This window comes from Cricetulus griseus, chromosome 2 (genome assembly GCF_003668045.3).
Source record: "Cricetulus griseus strain 17A/GY chromosome 2, alternate assembly CriGri-PICRH-1.0, whole genome shotgun sequence".
Taxonomy (NCBI): domain Eukaryota; kingdom Metazoa; phylum Chordata; class Mammalia; order Rodentia; family Cricetidae; genus Cricetulus; species Cricetulus griseus.
In genome coordinates this window covers 379,866,418-379,893,872 of record NC_048595.1, presented here as the reverse complement: position 1 = coordinate 379,893,872, position 27,455 = coordinate 379,866,418, and the positions used below count along the sequence as shown (strand labels likewise).

The following is a 27,455-nucleotide window of genomic DNA, read 5'->3' as shown; positions in this document are numbered from 1 at the left end:
CCCTCCCCAGATGGATGAGGAGGCTGCTTGGAGGGTTTTGTTGTTGTTGTCATTGTTGCTGTTTGGCTTTTCACTGTGCAGCCCAGGCTGACCTCTGACCTCCTGCATCAGTCTCCCAAGAGCTGGGATTACAGGTGTATGCTACCACACCCAGTTTGCTCTGGAGTTCTGAACTAAGCTATGACTGATGGCTTCCTTTGGCAGAAGCCATTCTGGCTGCCTGTTGGGGAGTCTGATTGGAGAGCAAGCAGGCTATGGAGCCAAGACCAGAGACCTATAAACGGTCATTACCACAAACCGGGGGCAGTAATGTCCGTGATAGTCTGGTGGAAAAGAGTTGGGGTGTTGACTGCATTAAGGGAGAGCAATGACTTTAATGACACAGAAGTTGTGAGGTTTGAGAGAAACAGAAGAGCAATATGACCCTAGGACCTTTGGCCAAACAATAGGAAGGAGGGCTTTGTCCTGTGCTGTTTGCAGGGCAGATAGAGGGACATGGGACATGGGAGCCCGGAATTCTCAGGGAGCCAACAGGTGATATTTTAGGAAAGGGATGGTGTAGACTTGCTCCCAGGCCCAGCAGCACCAGGGCTAGGGGAACAAACAGCCCTAGATGAAGGCTGCAGAGGACACCAGTGGAAATAATGTACAAGATTCAATGTTCCTCAGAATGGGCATGGTCAGAGGCACAGGGTGTCAGCTGACAGGGTGCTGCTGCCCGCCCCCTACCCTGGCCTGGTTGATGCAGCAGTACCCTGAAATAGGACCAAAGCCAGGACTGAGGAAGTCATACTCCGAGTAAAGACCCTGCTCCTCTGACTTTTTACGGGATTCTTCCTCCATTAAAAAAAGTTAGCGCCGGGCATTGGAGGCGCATGCCTTTAATCACAGCACTCGGGAGGCAGAGGCAGGCGGATCTCTGTGAGTTCAAGGCCAGCCTGGTCTCCAGAGCGAGTGCCAGGATAGGCTCCAAAGCTACACAGAGAAACCCTGTCTCAAAAAACATCTCCCTCAAGCGGAGGGGTTTTTATTAGGGAAAAGGGATGGGGAAAGGGGAGCAGGGGAAAGAAGCAGCAGGGGAGAGGAAAGAGAGGCAGAGAGAGAGACAGACAGACAAGCAGACAGAGAAAAGAAGAAAAAGAAATAGAGAGAGGAGGATGGGAGGAGGGCAGGGCACTTTTAAAAGGGAACATAGTGAATAGGCACAGGAGGTGCTCCTAGTGGCTGCAGATGAGGGCATATCCTGACAGAACCACAAGGGCAGGCTAGTAGAGACACATAAATACTAACACCTAGTGGCTCACAACCACTAGTTGCTCTAGCTCCTGGATATCTGAAGTCTGTGTCTTCAGCAAGCCCAGCATGTGCACATACCTGCACACAGACACATAATTAAAAGAAATAAAATATCTCTCTTTTTTTAGAGGGTTTCTCTGTATAGCCCTGACTGTCCTGGAACTCGCTCTGTAGACCAGGCTGGCCTCAGACCCATAGAGATCCACCTAACTCTGCCTCCCAAGTGCCTCCAAGGGATTAACTGTGTGTGCCACCACCACCGGATAATAAAATAAAGTGCTTGCCACTCAAGCCTGGTCACTTGTGTCTGTATCACCTGGAGTATAGCTACTGTGAACAAGAGACCCTGTCTCAAACAAGGTAGAAAGTGAGGACCAACCCCTGAGGTGGTCCACTGACCTTCACATGTACCATAGCATATGTGTGCTCGACATGAGCACACTCATACATACACATGCACACAATAATGATAGTTACATGATAATGGTGGCTTTTAAGGACCCTGGCCATGTGTTCGGAGTCTGAAGTAACAGGTTGCAGTGCCAGTCTTTGGGCAAGGACAATGCTGGAGAAGCTGTCATCTAGGCAGCATAAATGGGGCCGGTGACCACTACCTATTATATCTAGGTAAGCAGTTCATGGCCTCCAAGTGTGCATGCTACAATTGTACTATTGTAAAGCAAACACAACCAGGGTTAGTTAGAAGTTATTTATATTTATTTATTTTTTTCAGCTGGAGAAATAGCTCAGTCTGTAAGTGCTTGTCAGGCAAGCATCACAACCTAAGTTGGATCCCAAGTGCCCACATCAACACCTGAGCATGACAGCTGAGAGATGGTTCAGTGGTGAAAGCATCTGCTACTTCTGTGTGAAGGCTTGGGTTAGTCTCCAGCAGGTACACAGAAGCCCACTGTGAAGAAAGAACTGCAATCACAGCGCTCCTACAGGGGGCATGCCGGGTGGTGTGTGATCGGAAGGCTTGTGGTGTCAGGTGAGGCCATGTGGTTTCCAGGAGCAATGATGGGGCATGCCAGGCTGCCTGGGCGCTTCTCATGGTCACTCTGTCAGTCGAGGCGGGGGTGGGATGGGAGGTGGAGACACATCTCCTCTCGGGGCCACATAGCATCCCAAGAAGGTCTTCCATGGAGGAAACACAGGTTTTTTGGCCTTGATGCAGAGAACAATACCAGGATGAGCCAGTAGGAGGCAGAGTTGGGGTTCACCAAAAGGTGTTTTTAGCTCACTGCCATTAGTAGAGGGCTCAAGGACAATTAAAGAAGACAACGGTTAGAATACCTGTTATCTGTGGAAGGAGAAGGCCTGACAGAGGGAGCCCAGCTGCCACCTGTCCCCTCCCTGTGCCCCTGATACAACCTGAGAACCCTCGGGCTATCTAAAACCTCAAAGGGACTCCAGAGAAGAGGAACACTCAGATGGGAATGTCCCAGCAGCTGTATTCAGAATCACCCAGGCCAGAAAACAGCTTGCTTTTTTTCACCTGGAGAACGGATGAGTGAACTGTGGTCCATCCACACAGGGACCATAAAAGAAGCCTATAAAAAGGCAGCAGACAGCTGCTTGTGCAGCAGTGCAGAGGGACAAGTGTGGTAAGTGAGAGGGCCAGGCTCGGCAGTGCCTGTCAAGGGCACTTCTGAGATAGTGTGGGGAGGTAGACTAGGCTGTGGTTGCTGGGGCAGAAACAGGGGGACTAGGGGCTGATGGAATATTGTGGGTTGTGACCGTGGTTGAGATTACATGACTCTGTGCATTTGAGAGCCTAGAAAGCCAAAGAGAGTGAATTTTACTCTTTTTAAATGTAAACACACACATATGTATGTATTTTTAAGGTTAAAAAACGTTTGACTATATCTCAGTATACTTACTTCCCAGCATGCATGAAACCCTATTGTTTATTTATTTTTGTTTTTTCAAGATAGGGTTTCTCTGTGTAGCCCTGGCTGTCTTGGAACTCACTCTGAAGACCAGGCTGGCCTCAGACTTACAGAGATTCACCTGCCTCTGCCTCCAGAGTTCTGGGATCAGAGGTCTGGGCTACCACTGCCAGGTAAGAATTTGCTTTTTATTTTAAATTGCCTGTGTGTGGGTATGTGCTTGTGCATGCAGTATCCTGGGGGGCCAGAAGAGGGCATCAGCTCCTCAGGAGCTGGCGTTATAGGCAGGTATGCACTGCCTGGCATGGGTGCTGGGAACTGAACTCCAACCCACTGGAGGAGCAGTGAGCACTCCTAACCACTGAGCCATCTCTCTGGCTCATTATTTTCTTTTGGGAATTTCATAAGTAAGTACTATTGCATCATTACCACCCCTCCTTCCCCTTCAAATGTTTGATTTTAAGAATATTAAATTCAGTTTCATCACTCTGAGTTTTTCTTTTAGCTAGAGAAGGGCTGACCTATGGACAAGCATTTACTATTGAGCAGCCCAGCCTGCATGGATCTCCTCTAATGGGAACAAACCAGCTGCTGTAGGGTTAGCAGCCCAAACATGCAGGTGAATGAGCTAAAGACGTCTACTGCCAAGATTTTTCACCAAGTAATATATCTTGAGAGACTTCATCTGTAACCCAGGTTAGCCTAGAACTCACTATGTAGCCTAGGCTGGCCTGGAATGAATAGCAGATTGCAGACATGTGTCCTAGTGCAGATCTTTCTTCCAGTATGTTCCTCCTGCGGATCTTAATCATGAAGGGACTATTCAAACATGGTTTCTGGGTGTTTGAAATCAATTGCCTTTTGCTAACTGTGTGGCTTGTGTCTGGAATCACAGCACTGAAAAAACCGAAGCGGGAAGATCATAATGAGTTTAAGGCTAGCCTCTATTACAGAGAGCTCTTGTCTCAGAAAAACCAATGGGCAAATTCAATTAAATAAAACGCTTGCCTGGATTACTGCCTCTCGAGGAGGCTCTATGCTCCTTCTGATTTCTTTCCTTTCTACTTCCTTGTTTCCTTCAACTCTTTTCTTTCTTTCTTTCTTTCTTTCTTTCTTTCTTTCTTTCTTTCTTTCTTTCTTGGTGTTGGGGTGGAAGCAGGGACCTTGCACTTATCAGGCAAGTGCCCTGCCACTGAGCTGCGGCACAGCCCTCGCCTTGTCAATTTATTCAGTTCCACAAGGCTTCCAAAAACAGTATCATAAAAGTAATGCCATAAAACATAAGAATTTGGGCTGAGGGGTGCAGTCGGTAGTGTGCTTGTCTAGCACACACAAAGCTCTGAGTAGTTCAACCTACATGAACCAGGTATGGTGTCTCATGCAATCCCAGCACATGGGAGGTGGAGATGGGGAGTCAGAAGTTTCAGGGACATCCTTGTCTATATGGTGAGTTCTAGGCCAGCCTGGTATACATGAAACCCTGTCTCAGTTAAAAACCAAAACCCACAAACAAACAAACAGCAGCAGCGGCAGCAACAACAAAACTCCAACTACAGATTCCTACACACTTCTAGAAGACCGAAGCTCCAAGTCAAGGTATCAGTGTGGCATCGCTCCCTCCAAAGGTTCCAGGCAAAGGTCCTTCCCCTCCTCCAGCTTCTGGGATCATAGGCATATAAGCAAGCAAAACACTTATACATACTTTATGTGTATGGGTGTTTCACCTGCTTATATGTCTGTATACATTATGCGTGCCTGGTGCCCACAGAGATCAGGAAAGGGTTTTGTATCCCGTGGGACTGTAGCTACAGACAGTTGTGAGCTGAGAATCTATTCTGGGTCCTCTGCAAGAACAGCCAATGCTCTTACCTGCAGAGCCATCTCTCCACCCACCAAGCATCTCTTGATTCCTGTTCCCTTCCCATGAACTTTCTTGGGTTCCTTCCATATCCACTGCTTTTCTTCCAAGGACACAGGGCACTTCACTCTGGGGTGATCTCATCTTGAGCTAAAAGGGTTTGACTGTACTTGGGGGATTAGGGGTTAATACTGGAACATGAAGAGTACAGCTGAACTGCAAGGGTAGTGCAAGTCATCCTCAGACCTCCTGCAGGACTTTCCCTACCCTGTTAGTCCAGTTCATTCTCCAGCTCTTACTTGGGTTAGGTGAGCTAGGGCCACCACTAAGCAGAGAGAGGGTCACAGCTTGTCATCCCTTGTAAGTCCCATGGTTCCCTTTCCTTTCTCTCAACTGTTTCCTCACATGTTTCTGCTGAGCCTGGCCTGCCCAGCAACCCCTTCCCCACTCCCCAGCAATGGTGTCTTGCTTTTCCTGCCCTCCCCCAACTTTCAAGTCATTTAACTGGCCTGATCGTTCCCACCCTGCTCCTGTCCCTCTGTGTTCTGAACAAGGCTAGTCACATCTTCCCACTTCAGACAGTCATGTAGAGCCTGGCTCTGCAGAGCTCGTCCCCTCCTGAGGTAGCCAACATACTCAGCTCCAGCAGTGGCTGCCCCTCTCTGGCCTGGGCTGAGCTGGCTGCCCACTGGCTCAAAGCCCATCAGCTGGCCTGAGAAAGACCACCTAGTTGTTCTTGTGCACAGAGATGATAAGGAACTTTCAAATAGAAAGGGTTAGGACTAAGGCTTGATTGGGACAGGTGTCTTCCTCAAAGCCAGACTCCCCATGAAAGACCTAAGGCTTCAGTGTCCACAGAGGCAGAAAATGACAAAGGTTATGGAATTCCCTAAGGTGGGACACATTTTTGGATCCCCCTCCCCCGAATATCTCTCTCTGTCTCTGCTCTGTCTCTGTCTGTCTGTCTCTCTGTCTCTGTCTCTGTCTCTGTCTCTCTCTCTCTCTCTCTCTCTCTCTCTCTCTCTCACACACACACACACACACACACACAGTCTCATGTAATCCATGATAGCCTCACATTTGCTATGTAGTGGAGGATGACCCATGTGGGATTACAGACATGACCCACAGCCCTGCCTCTATTCTGCAACCACAGGCATGCTACATACATAATGTCCCACTTTTACTTTACAGATTTCTCATGTTGCACCTTTTTGAACTCTGGAACTCACTCTGACCCCCCACCCCCAGCACCCTCCCTGACCTCTACCCTACTCCCTTGGCCTCTTTCCTGACACTCACAGGTCCCAGTGTGCTCTGGCTCTTCTGGTCACCTGACCAGTGAAGGCACACCATCTCAGCTCCTGCTTTCCTTTCCCCCAAGGGCTTCTTGGGAAGCTCAAGGGAGAAAACGGTTGAAAAACTGCTCAGTAAACCTGGGATTTGCTACCAAATGAGAAAGCTTATTACTAAAGACTACATACAGAACACTCAGGCAGGACTCCATCAATCTCCCTTACTGTCAGCGAGGGGGAGGCAGGGGTGGGGGTGGGGGGACACATGAAGCAGAGAAACCACCTTATCCCACAGATCCAGCTTGCCCCCTCTCTTCCTGGCCCACCCCAGGATACAGGAGCATCCATCTCTGCCCAGGGCTCCTCACCCTCTGCAAAGCCTGTGTGACTCTCTCCTCGGGGTGGCTCTGGCAGAGCAGGGAGGACCAGGGGCTGGGGAGCCTCAGGGGTACAAGGGATAAAGGGACTGTCAGAGAGCCAGGCAGCCATCCAATGTCAGGCCTGTGGCTGTCCTGATGCATGGCCAGGGTGCAGTATGTATAATTCTGAGAGATTCAGAACATCCCTCAATCGCCACAATTTTCAGAAAATGGATGAAAAGCTGATCAAACAGGCTTTTGATGCCAGGACGAAGAGGAGGAGGATTGAGTTGGAGGCAAAGTGCGGGCTGGAGTTCTCCACAGCAGGAGGAGGGGCCTGTCATCCATCAGGCTGAGTGCAGAACTGCAGGAGGCCTTTCAGGTTTTCCTTCTAGAGTCTGTGTGCTGAGGCAGATGTGACTAGCATGGCAGAGGGCCTGGGGTACCCAGGGCCAGGCTAAGCCAGGATGATACAGATTCTGGAGGCATGGCTCCTGCCCACTTTAGAGAAGATTTCAGAATCCTGATCCCGAAATACCACCCTGAGACACATGAGCACCAGGCCACCCCAGTTCTACTCAGACAGAACTGGGCCACCCCACTGCAGAGGTGCCCCATGCAACCTCCGGCCTCTCAGAGTGCACAGGCATATCTTCAGCAGGGAACAGCTATTCTCAGTTTACCAATGAGGAAAGTGATGTTATACCTCCTGGATAGTCTGTCCAAGGTCTCCCACAACAAATAGCAAGGTAGTGCCTTGAACCCAGATCTCCTGCCTCATGTAGAGCCACTATCTCCTAGAAAGGTTGTTTGGGAAGCTGGGTACTCCAGAGGATGAGGCAGGGGGATTATGAGTTTGAAGCCAGCCTGGGCTATATAATGAGGTCAAGGCCAATCTCACTATGTGGTCAAGGGCCACATAGTGAGACTCTCTCAAAGCAAAACTATAAAGAGTTTGGACACTAAATCTTTTTGGGGGGACTTTCTCCGGAGCAGCTAAGAGGTGGTTTGCAATCTACCTACTTCTCTGCCTTGCGTGTCAGTGGCACACAGTAAAAACACATTCTTTCCGATCTCAGAATTGTGTGTGCAATTGCATCATGTTCCCAGGGTCAGATGCTTCTCAAAGCTTGCAAACGTTGTTCTTTTTAGCCTCGGAAGCTGCTTCCTTCCTTCTTGCCTCCTATCCATTTGGATGGTGTTAGCCAGCCCATGTATTGAAAAAATTGATTTGGAAATGTGTTTAACTTGGGATTTGGAGTATTCCAAATGACTTGAAGTTACCTCTGTATGTTGTTCAATTATTGTTTGCTGTCCAAGGGTGCACATGGCTTCCAGAGCACTCCCACTGAGGCATGAAACAACAACAACAAAAAAGTAAAAAAAAAGAAAAAAAAAAAAGGAAAGAAAAAAGAAAAAAAGAATCAATGGATGAAATGGAAAGGATTTAAATTTAAATTTCTTGCTGGTTTGGCTTGAAATGCTGACACCAACAAAGCTAACAGCAAACTCAGAATAGGTTCCTGCAGGGAGGTTTCAAAACAACACCAGGTACCAAGCAGGATCCATCCAAGGAGTTTTAAGATGAGGGCTCATTCAGAAAACCCACCTGCCACAAGACCAGAATTTGTGCTGTTGCTACACAAGAAAAACTGGACCCAAAAGTTATAACTCTTCCAGTAGAATATGTTGTAGTAAAGGCTGGGGATGTAGCTAAGTAGCTCAGTAGAATGTTTGCCTAGCATGCCCAAGCCCTCCCTGATTTTGAGCCCCAACATTGTAATAACCCAGGCATGCCAGCTCACACCTGCAGTCTCAGTACTAGGAAGGCAGAGGCAGAGGGATCAGGAGTGTAAGGTCATTTTTGGCTACACAGTGAGTTTAAAGCCATGAGACCCTGTTTTTCTGTTTGTTTGCTTGTTTGGTTGGTTGGTTTGTTATTGTTGTTGTTGTTTGAGGCAAGGTTTCTCTGTGTAATAATAGCCCTGGTTGTCCTGGAACTCACTCTGTAGACCAGGCTGGCCTGGAACACAGAGATTCGACTGCCTCTGCCTCCTGAGTGCTGGGATTAATTAATTAATAACTGTGACCCATGCTCTTTTTTTATTTCTGCTGCTGAGCTGTCCACTCAGGCTACTTGGCCTGTGAGCTTCTAGAAGGTTCTCTGGTCTCTGTCCCCCTTCTGGGATCACAGATGAACACCACTGTACCAGGTTTCTCATGTGGGTTCTGGGGACTGAGCTCCGGTTGTTAGGCTTTTGTCTGCCGAGCCATCTCCCCAGCTTGATAATGTCATTTTCTAAATCAAAATAATGAGTATCAATCTCGGTGTGCAGGGGCTTGTTTTAAGGTTGGGTGGAAGGAAGAGGAGGTGTCCTCTAAAGCAGCGCCTCCCCAAGGTCACCCTGACCTGCTTCCTGGAGGGCAGGACAGGCCCTGCCACTTAGGAAGCCTCCCGGGCTACCCAGGTCCCCAGAGGAAGGAGGGCTTCAAGTATGGAGAGGAGCCATTGCGGGGCTCCACAGCTACTTGGCTCCAGCCCAAGCTTGGGGAAAAAGCAAGAGCAGAAAGCATTCCAGAGAGAATTTATGGCCCCTCTTGAGGGAGGAAGCTACGGAACCATGAGCTTCTGTCTCATTCAAGACCCCAGAGAATGCAAGCGGGAGCGTCCTCTGTGGGGCAGGGGAGGGGTTAAAGCGGCAAGGATGTCCTGGACCAATAAATGGAGGAGAACCAGAATCCCTGCTGTGTCTGTGGCAAGAATGGAGACATGCTCTGTGTGTTGGAAAGAAGGGCCTGGGAGTTAAAGGTCCATGGAGAAGCCCTATCCATCCATGGCTACCAGGGGGACTGAGACTCCCCCCCCCCCGCACTGATGGGGGAGGGACAAGTCACAGGCAGCCCCACCTTTCACTGAGCCTGCCCTTTGCCTGTGACCCAGCAACCCGGTGCTCAGGTCCTGACCTTTGATCCTGTTCCCACAGTTCAGCTGTCCCCTGTCCCATGCCTTTCAGTTTCTTCATGTATGTTGTGAGTGGGTATGCCACCAGAGGCCAGAACATCTAGGAGAGGGTGAGAGAAGGGTCTGGAGTGCATGTGGACACACACAGGAGCACACAAATGAGTGCAAATAAATACATTTCAGGAAAAAAACAAAGAGACAGAAAGGATAGGTTTCTGACCCCCCCCCCACACACACCCATAAATAATAGAAATAAGGCATTTTTTTATCTGAGGAGGCTCAAGGGAAGGAACATACACAGTCTGGGTCCCTTGATCTGCCTTGACCGTGCCCCCCACCTCCTCTCAGACCTGCCCCACACCGCCAAGCTCATCCTAGGAGATGTTCTGTTTTTGAAACAATCTAGCTAGATACCCTGTCCTGGCCTTAAGCTCACTCTATCCTCTTCCCTCTGTCTCCCGAGTCCTGGTGTTACAGGTGTGTACCACCGTACCCGGTAGCTTAGGAACTTCTGGAAGGGCCTTAGGAATACCTTGACCTTGCCTGGGGCTCCATGGTTTGGGGCCTTATTTGAGCTGTTGCTCACTGGGTTCCTACTGAATTGTGACTTAGGAGAGCAGGTGTCAGGCCCTGCCCTCCCTGGCAGGCAGCCAGAACAGTGCCCACCTAGGACAGTGCCCTGAATGAATGCATGACCCAGAATTCCTAGTGAGTCACTAAAGGGACTCCTGAAAGAAGTTGGGGTGCAGGCCTAATCCTCTGCTGGCTTTGAAACCTGAGGTTTTCTGGAGGTGACACAGATGTGCCCGGCTGCATCACACTCTCTGCAGTCCTGGTGGAGAGGATGCCCCAGCCGCAGGGGAAAGGGACCAGGGAGGCAGAGGAGAGGGGAGGGCAGGAGGGTGGGGAAAGAGAGGAGAGCAGGAGGGGAGGGGAAGAGGGAAAGGCAGGAGGGGAGGCAGAACTTTCCTGGGAAATGAGGCTGAGCCTGGAGACAGTCCCAGGAGACCCCCCTTTGCTGCCCAGCCCCAAGAATCCAACGCCTGCAACTCCAACCTTCAGCTGCCCTGGCAAGCGGGGCAAGTACCTGAAGGACCTCCCTTCCCTGTCCTACCCAGGCCCCTGCCACCCTTACAGACATGTCATCATGCAGAGTCCTTCCTCCCAAACAGCACACACCCTCCAGGTCTGTGGCCGCCATGTCTCCTAGATGAACCCTATCATAAGTGACTCCTCTAACATCCTCCCTGTATAGGGACCTACACAAGGTCTTTAGAAGAGACAGGGTCCCACATAGCCTAGGCTGACCTTGAACTCTTAATCCTCCTGTCTCTACCTCTCAAGTACTGGGATCACAGGTGTGTACCACCCCACCCAGCTAATACCTGCCTTTCTGTTATTACCTTTTTCTTGCCAAGTGAGTTCACCTCTATCCATTCAATTCTTCCTTCATCAAACGCTTTCGATCACACACCAGACGCGCGCACGCGCACACACACACACACACACACACACACACACACACACACACACACGGGGGGGGGGGGCTGAGTGGAGGCCCTGTACATACAAGTCCCATAGAACCAGAGACCTGTGGGTGACAAAGCATGAGTTTGCCTCAGGGGAAGCTAATTGTTTCCTTAATTGGCTGAGACTGCCCCTGGTGAACCCCTGCCTGGAAAGTCCCCAGTCGTGCCTGCAGAAGATGGGGTGGGTCTGCCTGGCCGCCAATGAGCAGCTGGGAAGGAGCGCCCCTCCCCAAGAGATTAGAAAGTGCTTCCAGCAGACGCAGCTGTCTGTAAGAAGTGAACGAATTGGCCACCTGCCCCCAACCCCCAGGAAGGGCAGCAGGGTCTCAGAGAGGCACACTGGGGCCCTGATCTAGGTTCTGCAGCCTTCCCGACACATTATATCTCGCCTGTCCCTGACCTCTGTATCACTGCCCAAACCTGCTGCCATTCGTGTCTGGGCCTAACTTGGCAAGGTGGTGGCCTCTGAGTGACTCAGGTTCCTTAAAGGGGGAAGGGGTGTGGGTGTGTGTTAATGGGGGTGTCTCATTTGAGGGCATTCCCACTTCAGCCACCAGGTGGCGCCGCCGGCACAGAACAGTCCCAGGGCTGTCTGTCCATCATAGCTAGAAGGGAAATCCCCGTGGCAGAAGCACAGGTCTCAGCTTTGACAGCTGCTCCCTGGGACCTCCAGCAATTAGCTTCCTGGGTGGTGCTTGTTTCTTCCAGTGACACAGCCATGTCAAGAGCCCCACAAGATTGCATGGTGAACATGGAAGAAATGCTTTGTTTTTCATTATTTCTAGACGTCAGTGGTGTTATTCTTATTGTGGGTATGCATTTCACATACAAACCCCAGGTGCTGGTCCTAGACCTTCTGATCCACTTTGCCACCTCCAAACAGCTAGTTTATCCTATTTTTCTTATTATATTTGTCAGATGAGGGTTAAGGTGGCAACTTTGGAAAAGCAGCAGAGCTGCAGGAGCACACAGGGCCAAAGGGCAGTCTCAGGATCCCAGGTTCCTACCTGGCTGCTTCCTTGCTGTGGGACTTGAGGCAAGTAGGTTGTACTCACTGAATTGCATTTCCTAATCTGTAAATTAGGGGCCAGGATAGTTCCTCCCACAGGTTTCTGTGAGAGTGTAAGTAGTGCGCACATGAGAAGCCTTTAAAACTAGGTCTGATATGGTAGAAACAGTCATAGATATAGGGCAGCCTGAACTGAGAAGGGATTTGGAGATGGGCCAGCCTGGGCTTCTTGCCAGGGCAGGAACCTCCCATCAGCATGAGGGGTGATGGGTTCCAGATGGGCTTGCCTGCTTCCAGTGACAGAGTGTTCATTCCCTCTTAGGTAAGGAGGTGGCCCACTGAGGGTCAGTTCACAATTGTATCAGTGTCTATTCCCAGAGACATTGACAGTTCTCGTGCCTTGTTTGGTGAGGGTCCAATCAGACCAGTCAGGCTATGGTCAGAGGCCTGCACTACTAACCACAGAGCAGCTATATGGGGTTGGAGAGGGTCCTTCCCAAGTGCAAGCCCAGTGTGCCTAGGATAGAAGGTTGCCCTTGCCACTGTTGGGTACATGAGGTACAGAAAAGACAGAAGGATGTCCCTCTGACATCCTAGACAGAAATGTTCTAGGACCAATAGACCAATAGAATGGATCACTCTTGTTTTAACCAGCAGGTCAGAACAGGGGGACAGTCTTGGAAGCTGGAGTCCTGGAGAGAAAAAGGTGACATGAAGCTGGGTCGGGGCTCTGTCTGGTCCTTGTGTCCCAGTACTTCTGCTTCTGGGAAAGGAATCCCCCAAGCTCAGGCCAGACAGTAGCGACTGGGTCCAAGCTCCCTTTCTGGTATCTGTTTTCCTTGGGATGTTTTGAGGGCAAAACTCTGACTTAGGTTTTATATTCTCACTGTCTGGCAGACAAGAAACATTTGTGAAGTAAACTGAACATGGAAGCTGATGACTTGGCCTCCTTAGGGATGTTTTAGACTTAGTATACAGGTGGTCCCAGGGGACTGCAAGAGCCATGTGCTTCCATGTTCCCCCATCTACTTCCTCCTGAGGGCTGTCCACGAAGCCCTCCTAGGAACTCCACCATACTTCATTCCTTTTCTGACATCCCACTTTGCTCTGTATGCTATTCTGCCCTTCGTTGGTACTCAGTCTAGTGCAGCTGTTCTTAACCTGTGGGTCACACCCCGGGGTCAAAAGACCCTTTCACAGTGGTCATCAGAAAACCCAGATATTTATATTATGATTCATAACAGTAGGAAATTGCAGTTATGAAGTAGCAACAAAAATAATTTTATGTTGGGAGGGTCACAGCAACATGAAGAACTGTATTGAAGAAGTCACAGAGTTAGGAAGGTTGAGAACCACCAGACTAGAGCACTGGTTAGAAACTACTTTGTCTGCCCTGTGTCTCAGTTTCTGCACCTGTAAAATGGCAGCAATCTGTGTACCTGCTGCATGAGATTTCCAGGAACATTAAATTGGAGATGAAAAGCCCATGACGAGTGTTCAGCATCAACAGCGAGGCTGGACCACACAATCAAACCGAATTGATTGGGGTTACTGCTGTTCCCTGTGGACATAATCCTCAAAGCTGAGCTCTTACCCTTCTGTGTCTGGAAGGCCAGTGCTTTGGGTAGAGGATGTGCCCAGTGACGTGTAAAGGGTGGATAGTGGGGTAAATGGGTGGATGCATAGTGAGACTCAAGCCATGGCCAAGAGGTGCTGTCTGTCCCCAGTGGCATCATCTCCAAAGTCAAGCTCAAAGGCACAGCCCAGAGCTGTGAGGCCTCAATTCTTTCCTGTCTTCCTCCTCAATATCTTTGGGACCTTGGTTCTGCTTATCCACAGCTCCTGCCCAGGGTGCAGGCCAGGAAAAACCAAGGAATGGAATGGAGCCCAGCTGAGCTACCACTTATAGCTCGGGGTGACAGGGAGCTGCAAAGTTATGGCAACCATTAGGTTTCTGAATGTCTGTGGTTTAATATCCTTCACATTGTCACCTGGGCCAGAGGGGCTCTTTTCCCCAGGCCTGTCCCTACCTCCTTCCGGGAGCTCAGAGGTCCCATAATGATCCGGCACCTTAGCTTCCATCTTTGCCCGCACAGCTGTGCTGCATAGCGGTGGTGGTGTAGGCGTGGTCGCATCAGCCCCACCCAGAGCCCGGGCAACACTTTGGCCTCTGAGCAACTTCCTTACCAGGGCATGAAGTCTGTAAAGCTGAAGACCTGCAGGAAACAGGAGAGTGAATGGCTCACTGGGTGTGCAGCAGGGTCCCATGAGCTCCTGCTGCCTGCAATGTAGGCACAGGTATGCTGGGAGGGACCAATGTTTTCTGCCTGGGATGATGAGCAGTGCCAAGCACAGGCAGGCAGGGGCAGCGAGCTAGCATCTGGGCAGGCATGGGGGCAGCATTAGTGTTGAAGAAGCAGGGCTCTGTGCTTTCCTCAGCCTGGCACTCAGGCACCTCCAGGTGCCAAGTCATGAGGAAACTCAAAGAGGCACAGACCGAAGCCTTTAAAATGCTCCCTCTGTGAACCGAGGCATTAACGTGACGTCTATCACCATGGCACCAAAGTGCTTAGACAACCTGTTCCCCGCAGGAGCTGGGGAGCGGCATGAAGCAGATTATCCATGCTTCGCTGTGACACCAGTGATCATGTATCACCTTGATGGATCAACAGCCAATACCTCCTGGGTCCCAGCCCGCCCCCTTCGCGATGTATCTTCTCCTGCTCATATGTCTTCCTCAGTGGGTGGGTGGCCTATGGCAGCTTGCCTCTACACTCCAGCCTTGGGGCTCCAGCTCCTGAACACCCCACAGCTTTACTGTTACTGTGCAGAGGCCAAAGGGAGGGGATTCAGGCAAAGCGTCAATACAAGCCTTACGGTGACATCGTGGGACCCAAGCCATGTGCCCAGCCTCCACCGTGGCAGCAGAAATGGCAAAGAAAATTCAGGTATAAATCTGTCTGGCTCAAGCCAGGCATTGGTGGCACTCGCCTTTAATCCCAGCACCTGGGAGGCAGAGACTGATGGGTCTTTATGGGTTCGAGGCCAGCTTGGTCTACAGAGTGAATTCCAGGACAGTCAAGGATACACAGAGAAACCCTGTCTCAAAAAACCAAGAGTTCTCACTAGAGTCTGCTGAGGATTGGGGCCTAGCAGTAGGCCGTCACTGTCCCTCCAGTACTGGCACCTCCAGTAAGGTGGGGCAGTGAGACAGAGCCGATGGGAAAACAGTGCTTGTGTCTCATTTGGGGGGCATGGGGTGAACTCAAGGGGTGGGGGCAGTTAAGGAGAATCAAGAGGTGTTTCTCCAAAGGGCCTTAACAGCCCTTGTTTGACCAGTGCCTTCTCACCCCTGGAGGGGTTAAGTTCTCTCTGAGGCTGGGACAAGTGGCTCAGGCTCTTCTGCCTTGCAGTCTGCCCCTCATACACTGAGCCTTCCCCTGCCCTATGCTCCAGCCACTCCTTCCCCCACACCCCCCAAAACCCCACTCTTCAGGACATCGTATCAAGGGGCTACAGGAGCATTGCCAAGGAGACATCTGAGCACGTGGGACTATGGTCATTTTCAAGTTTTTAGAAGTGTAAGGCACTAGCCCAAGGCTAGTTTCCTGGAAAGGGTTGTGCACTGCAAGGGACCAAGAAGGACAGAAGCTGACAGCAGTTGGCCTGGGAAGGGCTAGGCTCCCACCCCTAACTCTTTTCCTACTGTGTGGCTTGGACAAGTTGGAGTCCCCCGCCCCACACACACACACACACATACACACTAAGGCTGCTCCCTGAGGGAAGTCAGGGTTATGAAGAACAGCTTGAGGAAGCAGAAAGTCATCCAGAGGAGGAACTTACGGGAACACAAAAGGGAACTGAGGCTGGTGGCAGGGGCCACAGCCTCCAGTCAACTAAAGAGGAAGGAAAGACTTTGATCAAGTGTCCGGCTCAAGGTGGCGTCGTCAGATGGAGAGCTGGCGCCTGTGGTGTGGGGCCCGGGTGGGGTACCTGCACCCTCCCAGCTGGCTCACAGCTCTGTGGTTCCTCCGTTTGCTGCTGGCGCCCTGGACCCTGCAGCTAGCAGGCAAGTCTGTCTCCTCCCCATGCCTCTTGTTCGTGTACATCAGAGTGACTTTCATCAAGCGCAGTGGCGGCAGCTAATTCTCCGGACCTATCTCCGGGGACTTGCCGGTTGCATTTGAACATCGTAGACTTCACAGAGGAAGCCGTTGGGGACTCGGGAGAAGTTTAGCTAATGCCTCGCCAAGGTGGCATTTGAAGGTGGGGGACAGGGCTGCGCCTTCACTGCAGTGTTAACAGCTTCCCTGACAGCACAGCTTGGGTCCTTAAACAGGAGGGTGGGTGCTGGGCTTTGAGGTCAGGAGAGGGTCTGTGGAAGAAAAAGCTCTTACATGGGCGCTGTGGTAGAGCCATCATGCTGAATCTGCCAGGGCGCAAAGCTGCCCTGGGCGTTATTGTTGGTGGTTAGTTAACCATAGAGGACATAGGTAGGACAGTAGCCAGGCAGAGCTTGGCGCTTGCCCGGGACACAGTTGCTGTTAAGGCCACTGGAGAGGGCCACACTTCTCTCTTTCTGAAACACAGCCAGAGGCCAAGGATTTTATGACCAGTGTGAGTCTCCCCAGGGCCAACACTGTTGCCTTTTCCTGGTTCCAGGCTCCCTTGGAATCTGGGAGGTCTGGATTCAGAGCAGGCTGTGGGGTAGGGGAGAGTTTGTCCAGGCCAGTGTACTTCTGAGCGTGTCCTTCCCTAGTAGCTAGCACCACTTCGTGGCAGTGCTGGGGAAGCTTTGTCAGGTACTGTGTGTCCTTGCCCTGGCCTGGCTGGCAGCTGGCCCATGACTGACCCATGGCCACTCCACTGTGGAGGCTGTGAGCTCTTCCTTCTCAGTTTGACTTCTATTTATTTATTTTGTAAGAGTGCATATGTGCCAAGGTAAGTGTGCAGAGGTCAGAGGACAACCTAAGGTGTCTATCCTTGCCTTCCACCTTGCTTGAGACAGAATTTCTTTTTGTTTGTCATTGCTGAATATGCTATGGCTGGCCTGAAAGCTTCTAAGGATTCTGTCCAGACCAACCTGTCTTGTGGCAGGAACAATAGGATTGATTATACACACACATGTTACTATACTTTGTGTGGATTCCAGGGATTCGAACTCAGGTCCTTATACTTGTGCTGCAAGCATTTTCCCACTTTGACTTTGAGGAGGTGACTAGGAGTTGCTTCTGCCCTGATTGTGTCATATCCCCCTTTCTATTTATAGCACAATTATTCTGATAAGCAGGAATTAGCGTTTATTGAACCTTCACATAGACCCAACACTGAATGTCCTCAGCATCATTGCACTGACATGGAGACAAACCTATGGAGATCTGTCAACATGTCTGAAGTCAGGCAGTAGAATAAAGGTCAGGCTATAAGCTAGGGTCAGACTCACACTCAGCCTCGGCCCAGCCAGAACCCTGCCAGCCTGGTGGGCTATGCTGGTCCTGTTACCTTTCTTTGCAAAGAACATTCTTCAGGGGAAAATTTACAATGGGGAGGTAGGAGCCACCTCACACAGCCTCTAGGGCAGGCTGGGGTATAAACCCTGTGGCCTGTCTCCTTTAATGTTGTGTCACACTGCTCACCCCAGACCTATGTCAAGACAGCCAAAAGATTGACTGTACCTGTTGCTGACTGTGTGTTCGAATTTACGCTTAAATGGAATGTTGAGACCTTTGCCTGTAATCCCAGGATTTGACAGTCTGAGACAGGAGAATTGCTATTAGGTCCAGACTAGCTTGGGCCACAGAGTAAGACCCTGCCTCAACAACCCTCATTCTCCACCTTAAAAAAAGAAAACAAAGAAGTCCCACTTAGTCATTTTAACTTACTGTCCCCCCAAGTTCCCATCTTTTCTCCGTGTGGTTCTCCTCTCAAAGGCCAAGGACTGAGTTAAAGGAGACTCTGCTGGCCAAGCTACCACAGCTGCAGGAAGCTGTTTTGAAAGAGGGCGAGCTACACACAAAAACAGAAACAGATTTTTTGCTCCTGTATTGCAACAAATCCTCTGCCACAGAAAGTTCTTCCTGCTCTTGCATGAGAAGGGAAAGCCTGCTCCCTGGCTTTCCAGAGCTGATTACAGGGACACATAACCCTTCTTTTAGTCCCGCTCCGTCTCTCCCATCTCCTGTTCTTCCCCCACACTCCTATCACAGGCTTTAAGAGATCCCCATACATGTTTGCAATGCAAGCGCTCTCTCTCTCTCTCTCTCTCTCTCTCTCTCTCTCTCTCTCTCTCTGGTTTATGAAACAGAACTTCCTAAACAGCCTCCAACTCATGGCAATCCTCCTGTCTCAGCTTCCTTATGAGTGCTAGAATTACAGGCTTGCTGAATCACCATACCTGATATTTTTAAGAGTTCTTCTCTTCCTCCTCCCCCTTTCTCCTTCCTTCCTTCTTCCTCCCTCTCATCATCATCATCATCACTGTGGAGGTGTGAGGTTCAAGTGTTTCATGGTGTTTATATGTAGACGAAAGGACAACATTGTGGAGTCATTTCTCTCCTTCCACTTTTACATGGGTTCTGGGGATTGAACTCAGGGCACCAAGATCACACCACAAGTGCCTTTACCCACTAAGCCATCTTGCTAGCCATCCTTTCCTTTTTGGTCCACGATTTCAATGTGTAGCCTGAACTTGTTATATAGCACAGGCTTGCCAGGAATCAATGTATACCCGGCTGGCCTCAAACTCTCCATCCATCCTCCTGCCTCAGTTTTTCAAATGCTGGGATTCAAATGTTTCTTTTGACTGCTGTGTGACCTGGGGTGATCTGCTTGTTTCTGGGCCTCAGTGTCTTTGACACTCAGTCCCTTTTCTCTTTGATTGTTTTCAAGCTCCAAGCTTTACTGATTTCTCTCTCAAATACCCATGAAACACCCATGGAGGAAGAAGCGAATTGAAGTGGCTTACAGAGCCTCCAGGGCCACAGGTCTCTAAACACTGTGGGGAACAGAAGTGAGCAAGGCCCAGGCCCACTCTCTTCGTTGGGTGGAGATGGTGAGACTTGTCCTAGGAAACCAGACCCAGATGGAGTTCATGTGTGCATCTGACTGTGCTCTCTGGCCTCAGATGTCACCACTCTCTTTGTTCCCAAACATGAATAGTTGTTCTGCTTCTGCAAGCTAAGGCTTCCTGCCTCCCTTTCTGCCCCTCCCAGCCTCTGTCACCACTGGCCTCTGTCTTTCATCTTCGTTTAATCCCAATAAAGAGCTTGGGAGGCAGAGGCCTGCAGAGAGGCAGTGCAGTGCTGAGGTGGGCTCAGGGAGTGCAGGAAAGGCTGCCTGCTGGAGAGGGCATTAGCTGGGGGCTGGACCCCGAGGAGGACAGAGCAAGTAAGGTGGCACACAGGCACAGCATGGATGAAGGCCGGAAAGCCAGAAGACAAAGCTGGGGAGAGAAACAGTGAAGAGGAGACTCTCCCAGAGCAGTGGGATGTGAGACCATTGCCAGCCGATTATAATGCCTGTCAGGCAGAGGTTCAGATGCTGTCTCAATAGGTCCTATCCTGGATGCCTTCTTCATTGTGATTGCAAAATGCAATGCACATACTGAAAAGCACAGTAATAAATACTGCCCCCCCCCCAAAAAAAAAAACCCGTGCAGTGTGACTAAGACACCGGGCAAGGAAGAGACCATTCCGGAACATTCCAGAACATTCTTCTAGAGACACTGTTTCTCCCCTTAGAGGTATTGCTTTCTTCTGAATGATTATGGATGTGGGGGTGGTAGGTAACCCTGGACCTGTTTCATCCTTTAGCACAAAGTCACTTGTGGCAGAGTAGTTTGCCTGTTCTGTTTCAGGGCTGGGAATGAAAACTCATTGTGTTCTTTTGGACTTGATGTAATTGAAATGCTACTGTGTATATTCTTCCGTGGTGTCTCTCCAATTCAACATTATGTCTTTTAAGGTATATCTGGTTGATAAGAAGTAGGTGACATGCTTCCACTACTGAGCAAAGAGTAGCAGGCTATGGCCCCTAGACTAAATCCAGGGGTCTGCCTCCTTGATATGGCCTGAGAGTTATGAGTAGCTTTTCATATTTTTAAGTAGTTTTGGGTGGGGGGGGAAATCAAAAGAAAAATATTTTGTGACATGAAAATTATGCCAAGTTCAAATTCCCATGTCCACAGCTAAGTTTTCCTAGGACACAGAAGTGCTTTTTGTTCGTAGACCATCTGTGATGGCAGAGTAGCTGGGACATAACCAATATGGCCCGCAAGCCTGCCATGTTGTGTGGACACCTGCTGTAGAGTATCCTGCTAAGTGAGCACACTGCAGTGCCTGCATTCTTGCTGGGCATTTCAGGGGCATCCTGTTTAGGGCTGTAACTATATACATGGTCTCCCAGTGTGTATGTGTGCCTCTGTGTCCCTGTGTATTGGGCTCCAGGGAACATGTTCCCACTGAAGCTACTTCTGTCATCCTGTGTGGCTGGATATTGAATGTCCACAGAACAGGGACCACATGCAGCCCCATGGCTCTACATCTGTGACTCCCAGCACGGTGCTAAGCACCCAGGGGATGCTCAGAAAACAGTAGCAACAGCAGCTAAATCAAGCTCGTCAGCCCCAGACAGCTCAGTTTTCCTCAGGGGTTGGGATGGGTGCTCATCCTGGTTAGATATAGGCCTGAATGCGCTCCTTCTCTCTCTGACCTGCGGCTGCTGAGGTATAAAATCTCTCAGGTTCTGTGAGTGGGAGTTGACAGGTGTTGGAGAAACTCGAAAGTGAGCATGGGATCTGCCCTTCCCCTGCTCCTGGTGGCTCTAGCCGTAGGATTATGGCCATTGGGCACTGGAGTGGCAGCTGAGGAAGGGGGGGGGGACTTGAGATGAGCCTGGGGAGGCTGGGGAAAACTTGAAGCTGGCAGATGGTGCTCATGGAAGCCTGGTGAGGGTGGCCTAGCCAGGCTGGATTTGAGTTCTCAAGAGACCTTGGCCAAGTTACCTGACCTCTCGCCACCTCCCGTCCCATCCCATTGAGGTACTCGGCTTCCTATACAAACCTCTTGCTAACAATAACAGGAGGTCATGTCTGGTACCACTGGCACCCTCACTGAGGGTGTGTGAGACCTCAGACATGGGCACAGTTGATGGTATGGCTTGGCACTTACCTCCCAGGGTGAGATAGATGAGTTGTATACCCTGCCCACTTGACTTCTCTGGGGCCAGCACTTCCTCCCCTTCCACCTTCTCCTCTGTGCCTGGGAGCCTCTCTCAGTCTGGGGTTTCACTAGAGTCTTCCCAGGTCCCCTGTAGGTGACAGTGAGTCACTACACACCATCAGAGCCTCTGGAAGGCTGGGCCAGGCCGGTCTTCTCTAAGGGTAAAATCAGCATAGGGCCAGATGAGGGCCTGCAGGTCCTAGATGGAAGGACCCTGACCTGGCACCCTATGGGGACTCTTGGTTGGGACTTGGGGGCTCCTGGTTTCACTGCCTATTTGATAGGTGGCTGTACTTGAGGTTTTGTTTTAGGTGTTGTGGTCTAGCGGGGTGCTTGGAAGTGGTTGGCTGGTTGGACATCTACTCCTATCTTGCCTGAGGATGACATGTTCTGTGATAGAGAAAGGGAGGGCAAACCACATACATTCAAAATGTATGTAGTCTTTGACTAATCAAGTGCCCTTCTTAGACCTTCTCATGCCAAGGAGCCCCGGGGACCAGGAGACAGGGGGCTGTTCACACAGTCTTACTTCTAACAGTTGGTCCCTCCCTCCCTCCCTCCCTCTCTCCCCTTCCCTTCCTCCCTTTCTCGCTTTTCAGGACATAGCTGAGCCCATCTAGGTCAGGTTAGGTTGTGCCGAGGATCTTAGGATCCTAGGAGGTGGACAAGGTTAAGAAAAGCTACAGATATCAAAGATAGTAGGGTAGGAGGGAACCCCTCGAAGAAAGGAAGCCACAGATGGAGGAGGGTCTGCAGGTCAGGAGTCAAGACCAGAGACAGTGGGAGTCACATAGCAGCCACCATAGTGGTGGCAGCTCTCCTGATGCTCACATAGGCAGCTTGCAAGGCTGTGATAAGGGGAGGGGAAAGAGGAGGCCCCAGGTTGGAGATTGAGGGAGAGGAAGGAGGCTATTGAGTGCAGGATTTGGGGGGAAACTGAGATTGAGGAGTCAGGATGGGTGCTTGTGTAGTTTAACAAACTAGCTCCCAGAGGCTAGTTTTGGTTTTGTTCTTTGGGGTTTTTTTTGTTTGTTTGTTGTGTTTTGTTTTGTTTTCTGAGACAGGGTTTCTCTCTGTAGCTTTGGAGCCAGTCCTGGAACACACTCTGTAGACCAGACTGGCCTTGAAGTCCCAGAGATCCTCCAGAGTGCTGGGATCAAAGGCATGCGCCACCACCGCCCCACTTATTTTTTTAAGGACAGGGCTAAGACCAGCCTCAAACTTGTTATATAGCCAAGGATGTCTTTGGACTTCTGATCCTCCTGCCTTTACCGCCCAACTTCTGTGATTGTAGGCATGCTCGATCACACCTGGTTTATGCCATGCTGGGGATTGAACTAGGGGCTTCACGAAGGCTAGACAAGCACTCTGCCAACTGAGCTACATCTCCAACCCTGAGCTTGTGTTTTAAAAGCATACTGAAGGGGGGAGGCAGTGGTGAACACCTTTAATCCCAGCGCTTGGGAGGCAGTGGCAGGTGGATCTCTATGAGTGAGTTCAAGGCCAGCCTGGTCTACAGCACGTTCTAGCACAGCCACAGTTACATAGAGAAACCCTGGAGAGACGGAGAAAGAAAGAGAGAGAGAGAGAGAGAGAGAGAGAGAGAGAGAGAGAGAGAGAGAGGAAGAAGAAAGAAAGAAAGAAGAAAGAAAGGAAAGAAAGAAAGAAAGAAAGAAAGAAAGAAAGAGAAAAAGCCGCGGTGTTGGTGGCGCACACCTTTAATCCCAGCACTCGGGAGGCAGAGGCAGGTGGATCTCTGTGAGTTTGAGACCAGCCTGGTCTACAGAGCGAGTTCCAGGACAGCCTCCAAAAGCCACAAAGAAACCCTTTTTTAAAAAAATCAAAAAAAGAAAAAGCACACTGAAGGGAAGAAAGGAGAAGCCAGATGAATCACCAGTGCTGGAGAGGGTTTAGGTAGCTCAGGTCTACTGGCTGGAACTCTGTGGTATTCTCTTGTCCTCTTTCTAAAACGCAGTGACATTTGCCTTCTAATGTGAAAGCTCCCAGAGGCTATGCCTCGTTTTTTTTTTGTTTGTTTGTTTGTTTTTTTTTTTTTTTTTTTGCCAACCGCCCCCCCTCCTCCAACCTCCCACAACCTCTTCCATACCCTGATGCCCTGCTCACCCTAGCCACAAACCCTTTTTCTCACCACTTTCTCTTCAGTGCCCCAACACAGTGCCCTGTAGGGAAACTTCTAGAAGCTTTACCCAAGAGCTTTCTTATGCTTGAAACTCTCCTGCCCTCCCTTCCCCCACCTAGCTGCCTCCTACTCCTTTCTTCCTTCAAAGTTCAGCCTGGTAAAGAGATGGGAAAGAAAGACATCAAAACGTTCGCAGCTGCTCTGTCAGGGTGGCGAACTGCAGACAGTCCACCTTTCTTCTTGATCCTTCCCTGTGGTTTCCAGCATTTCTACGCTGAGCGCTGAGCGGGTCTCACTTTTATGGAGCAAGGAGGTGGGGCGGGACCTGAAGAATTATAATTCAGAAAATAATGACCCAGTCCCAGGGTCTTTTCCTAGGAAGCTCCTGTCCCCTCTCAGGCTGGGTGAGGTCCTGTCCCCTGGGTTTCTACAGCCCCAGAGACTTTGCTTCTGTTGTTTCATTTTCCAACTGTGTCATTCAGACTCCCTCCCAGAACCCTGGGTGGGGAGGGGGGCATCCTCAAGCCATTTCACCCATGCCCCATTCAAACAGAAAAAACAGTCCTGCTCCCACCCCTTTGCTCTGTTGCCATCTCTACCCATCCTAATATCCTTTTGAGGGTACAGATGGCTAAAAAGGGAGACATCGAGGCCCCGGTTGACCTAGGTCTTGCTCACCATACAGCTTGACTGTGAAGTGGACTCAAAGCGAGGCCACTGTTACAGAAACCCAAGTCAACACTTAAGAACTTAATCCAGACCAAACCTTCGACAAAACACTCATTTTGTTTGTGTCTCCATGTGGCTACCCTGCACTCTTGGGTCTGAGGTCTAGAAATGTGAGAATGGGATGGCGACAAGCTGTGGAAAGGGCCTGTAGCCAAGCCACATCTGTATGCAACTGTGATTCAGAGGTGTTGAACGACATGACAGGCAATCTGAGCATGGCATTTGGAGAACATTAGCACTAAAAACTCCATAAGACACCCACCATTCAAAGGTCACTTTCCAGTGCCTGCACCAGCTACTTGGCGACTGCTTCCCACATCATGAATGACTGGCGGGCTGCCCTGCAGTGCCCTGTGATTCACACTCAGGCACATGGCTGGGGCTCAGGGACAAACCAGCAGCCACAGTCTATATCTTCCTGAGGACTCTTTACAGGGACCTATAAAGAGTCGCAGCTCTCAGAGCTGCCAGAATGGATCGGAGGGCAAACCCTGGCCTCTCACATAAAGACCGTGGGAACGGCTTTCTTTTGGAGCTTGGAATCAAAGTGTTTTCCTTTAAAATCGACCTAAGTCAGGGCGGATACCTTTGATCAGCATGCCTGGGCCCTTACTACTCTCAGTGCCTTGGGAGGGATTGAGTTGCAGGCAGAGTGGGCGAGCCAGCCAAGCCTCAGGAGGGGCTGGTGGATTCTGGAGAGCTCACTGGCAAGGTTAGGCAGCTGGAGCAGAGTTGGGATGAGCCATGGTGAGGTGAAACTTTGAGTGCTCACCCCTCTGTATTCAGTAGGCATTTGTCAAGGTTTTTCCTCCCACCTGCCTCCTTCTTAAAGGGCCACTGTCTGATCTCTAGGACTCTTGGTTAGCTTTGTTTACAAGACTGCTCCATAGAGGGTTTATGGGGCCACTTCCTCTTCTGAGAGCCAGGGTCTCCTTGAGCTGGGCTGACAGCAGCAGCTCCCCTAAGGCTTATAGGATCCAGGTCAGTTCTGAGTGTTGCTTTCCCTCAACCCTTCCATGCTGTTAGCCCTGTCAGCCTATTTGCTAACCCACGTTTAGGGAGATGCCCTCTAATCTTCCAGTTCCCTGTAAAAGAGTGTATTTCATTTGAGTTTTGCTTGCTCAGACAGTTTAGAAACTAGCAGAATGGTGAATGCAAGTGTGTGTATGTGTGTGTGTGTGCGTGGGCGGGGTGGAGGGCCCACACAGAGATACTCGGAGTACAGTCTCATCCCTGCTTAATAGCTGTACTGCTTGGGCAAACCTCATCTTATCTCTGAACCTTGGTTTCTTCATCTGTGAAAGGGGACTGCAGCTAAGAGTCTAGGCTGTGTGGGGAAGCCAGTACCGGGAAGGATAGCCCGAAAGAGGGTGACTCAAAGAGCAGGGGCTGAAGTGGACAGTAACCCCAAATCAAAAGCTGCATGTTTTAGGGTGACCCTGTCTGAACCCAGTTCAGACATGAAATGTGCCCTCTGGTTCTGTCCTCTATAAATTGCTTGTCTTGACCCTGTGGGTTGATCTCTCCTGCACCTCCTCCAGAGGGGAGCTCGTGCTTGATCAGGAGGGACAAGGATGTGTCTGTGAGTTTCCAGAAGAGCTGGAAGGGAGGTAACCGTGTCCCATAGGAAGATGGCAGGGATGGGGTTTAGCAGACCACACCCAGAAAGGTGCACACACTCTTGGAGCAGATACTCTGATTGCAAATTGCTCCCCATCATGGACTCAGCACAGAGGTCCCTGGTGACTCCACCTAGCCCTGACATCAGTTGAAGAGGTCACAGCATCAGCAGACCATGAAAGGGGAGGGCTCGGTGATAGGCTGTCTCTCCCAAGGAGACTGAATACAGGCAGGGAGGAGCAGAGAGAACACCCTTCCAGCCTGCCCCTCATACAAATTAGACACCTAGCTGGACACCTCCAAACTGGGCCACCAGTTGACACTCTGAGGTGACACCCACCCCAGTGTTCAGTCAGGGAAGGACCTGAGGTAATAGAAAAAAAACCTGGGTCTGGACAGGCCCCGGAGCTCCTGCTGTGGGTGTGTCCCTTAAATTGGAAGTGTGAGGTCCCACCATAGCCCTGTGAGGGTGGCACTGTTCCTTTTCCCCTGCTGGAAAAGAACTATTGAAGTCCAGAGAAGCAAAGTTACCTGCTTGAGGTCACACAGCTTTTGGGTGGTGGAGCCAGGATCCACATCTGGATCTGCAGCCTCTAGTTCCTGGGTACCTCTCATCCCACTCCACTCTGTGGCCATGGTCTATGCTTTCTTACAGTGCATCTTCTCTGAACTACTTTAGAAAGTAGGGCCAGTGGGCTTAGCCATGGCCTGTGCTTCCTAGTTGGGGTTATATGTGAGGACAGGGAGGGGCATAGAGGACTTTGAGATCAAATGGGACAAAGCCAAGCAGAACACAGAGTCTAAGCCCTTCCTGATTCTGGCCGGCCCTGCCCCCCCCCCCCCCAGCATCTCTTCTTTCTGTGCCCTGTATCATCCCATCAACCTTGTCACAGGCTCACAGGCTCCTACTCAGAGCTGTCCCTCTGCTCTAGGGACATCCCATCCCACCCAAGTTGGCTTTCAGTTTCCTCTGCCTCTACCTTCACACAGGCTCAAGGGCTCTCTCATCAAGAGACAGATGTCGCCCTCATACTTGCATACACGTACCTGACCTTCGATTCTTCCCACTTCCCTCCTGTTATCTTGGCCACCATCACACAGGCTCCTGGGTTCCCATCCAGAGACACCCCTACCTGACCTTCGATTCTTCCTGCCTCTCCCTTTCCACCTGGGTCAAAAGCAGGGGCTCCCAGCCACTACAGGACAGGAAGCTCATAGTCCTCCTCCAGCCTTCTCACCCACTGCCCTGCTCTGCCCTCATGGAACCCTGCCAGGTCCTGTACCCACAACCTTCCTGACCTCTCCAAAGTGGAGGTATTGAGTCCCTCCCCTTGCAGAAGACACACATAGGTTCTTAGGACTGAATCCCTGTGCCAGGTTTGTCTCAGTTTAGCCCTCATTGAAGATCTGTGGTGTCTCGAGTGTGACCAGAAGAGCCACTCTAACTTGTGTCACTCCAAGGAAGTCACAATCTTTGGTCATTTAAAATCACCAAGGATTCCTACTTCTTCACATGGCCAACCCTGTACCAGCCATGCTGACCTTGTT

At 50.6% G+C, this 27,455-nt stretch overlaps 1 protein-coding gene across 1 annotated transcript in view; it reads right to left on the bottom strand.

The window, feature by feature from the left end:
* The window catches only part of Serhl2 (serine hydrolase like 2), a 110,249-nt gene extending 83,706 nt beyond the window's left edge, over nucleotides 1-26,543 (bottom strand). Inside the window, exons 1-3 of the mRNA XM_035438811.1 lie at nucleotides 26,439-26,543; nucleotides 16,680-16,779; nucleotides 14,231-14,416 (exon numbers count right to left, since the gene is read on the bottom strand). Coding sequence (XP_035294702.1) covers nucleotides 14,231-14,416; nucleotides 16,680-16,779; nucleotides 26,439-26,543 — 391 coding nt within the window. The remainder of the gene's footprint in view (nucleotides 1-14,230; nucleotides 14,417-16,679; nucleotides 16,780-26,438) is intronic.
* Nucleotides 26,544-27,455: the final 912 nt, after the last annotated feature.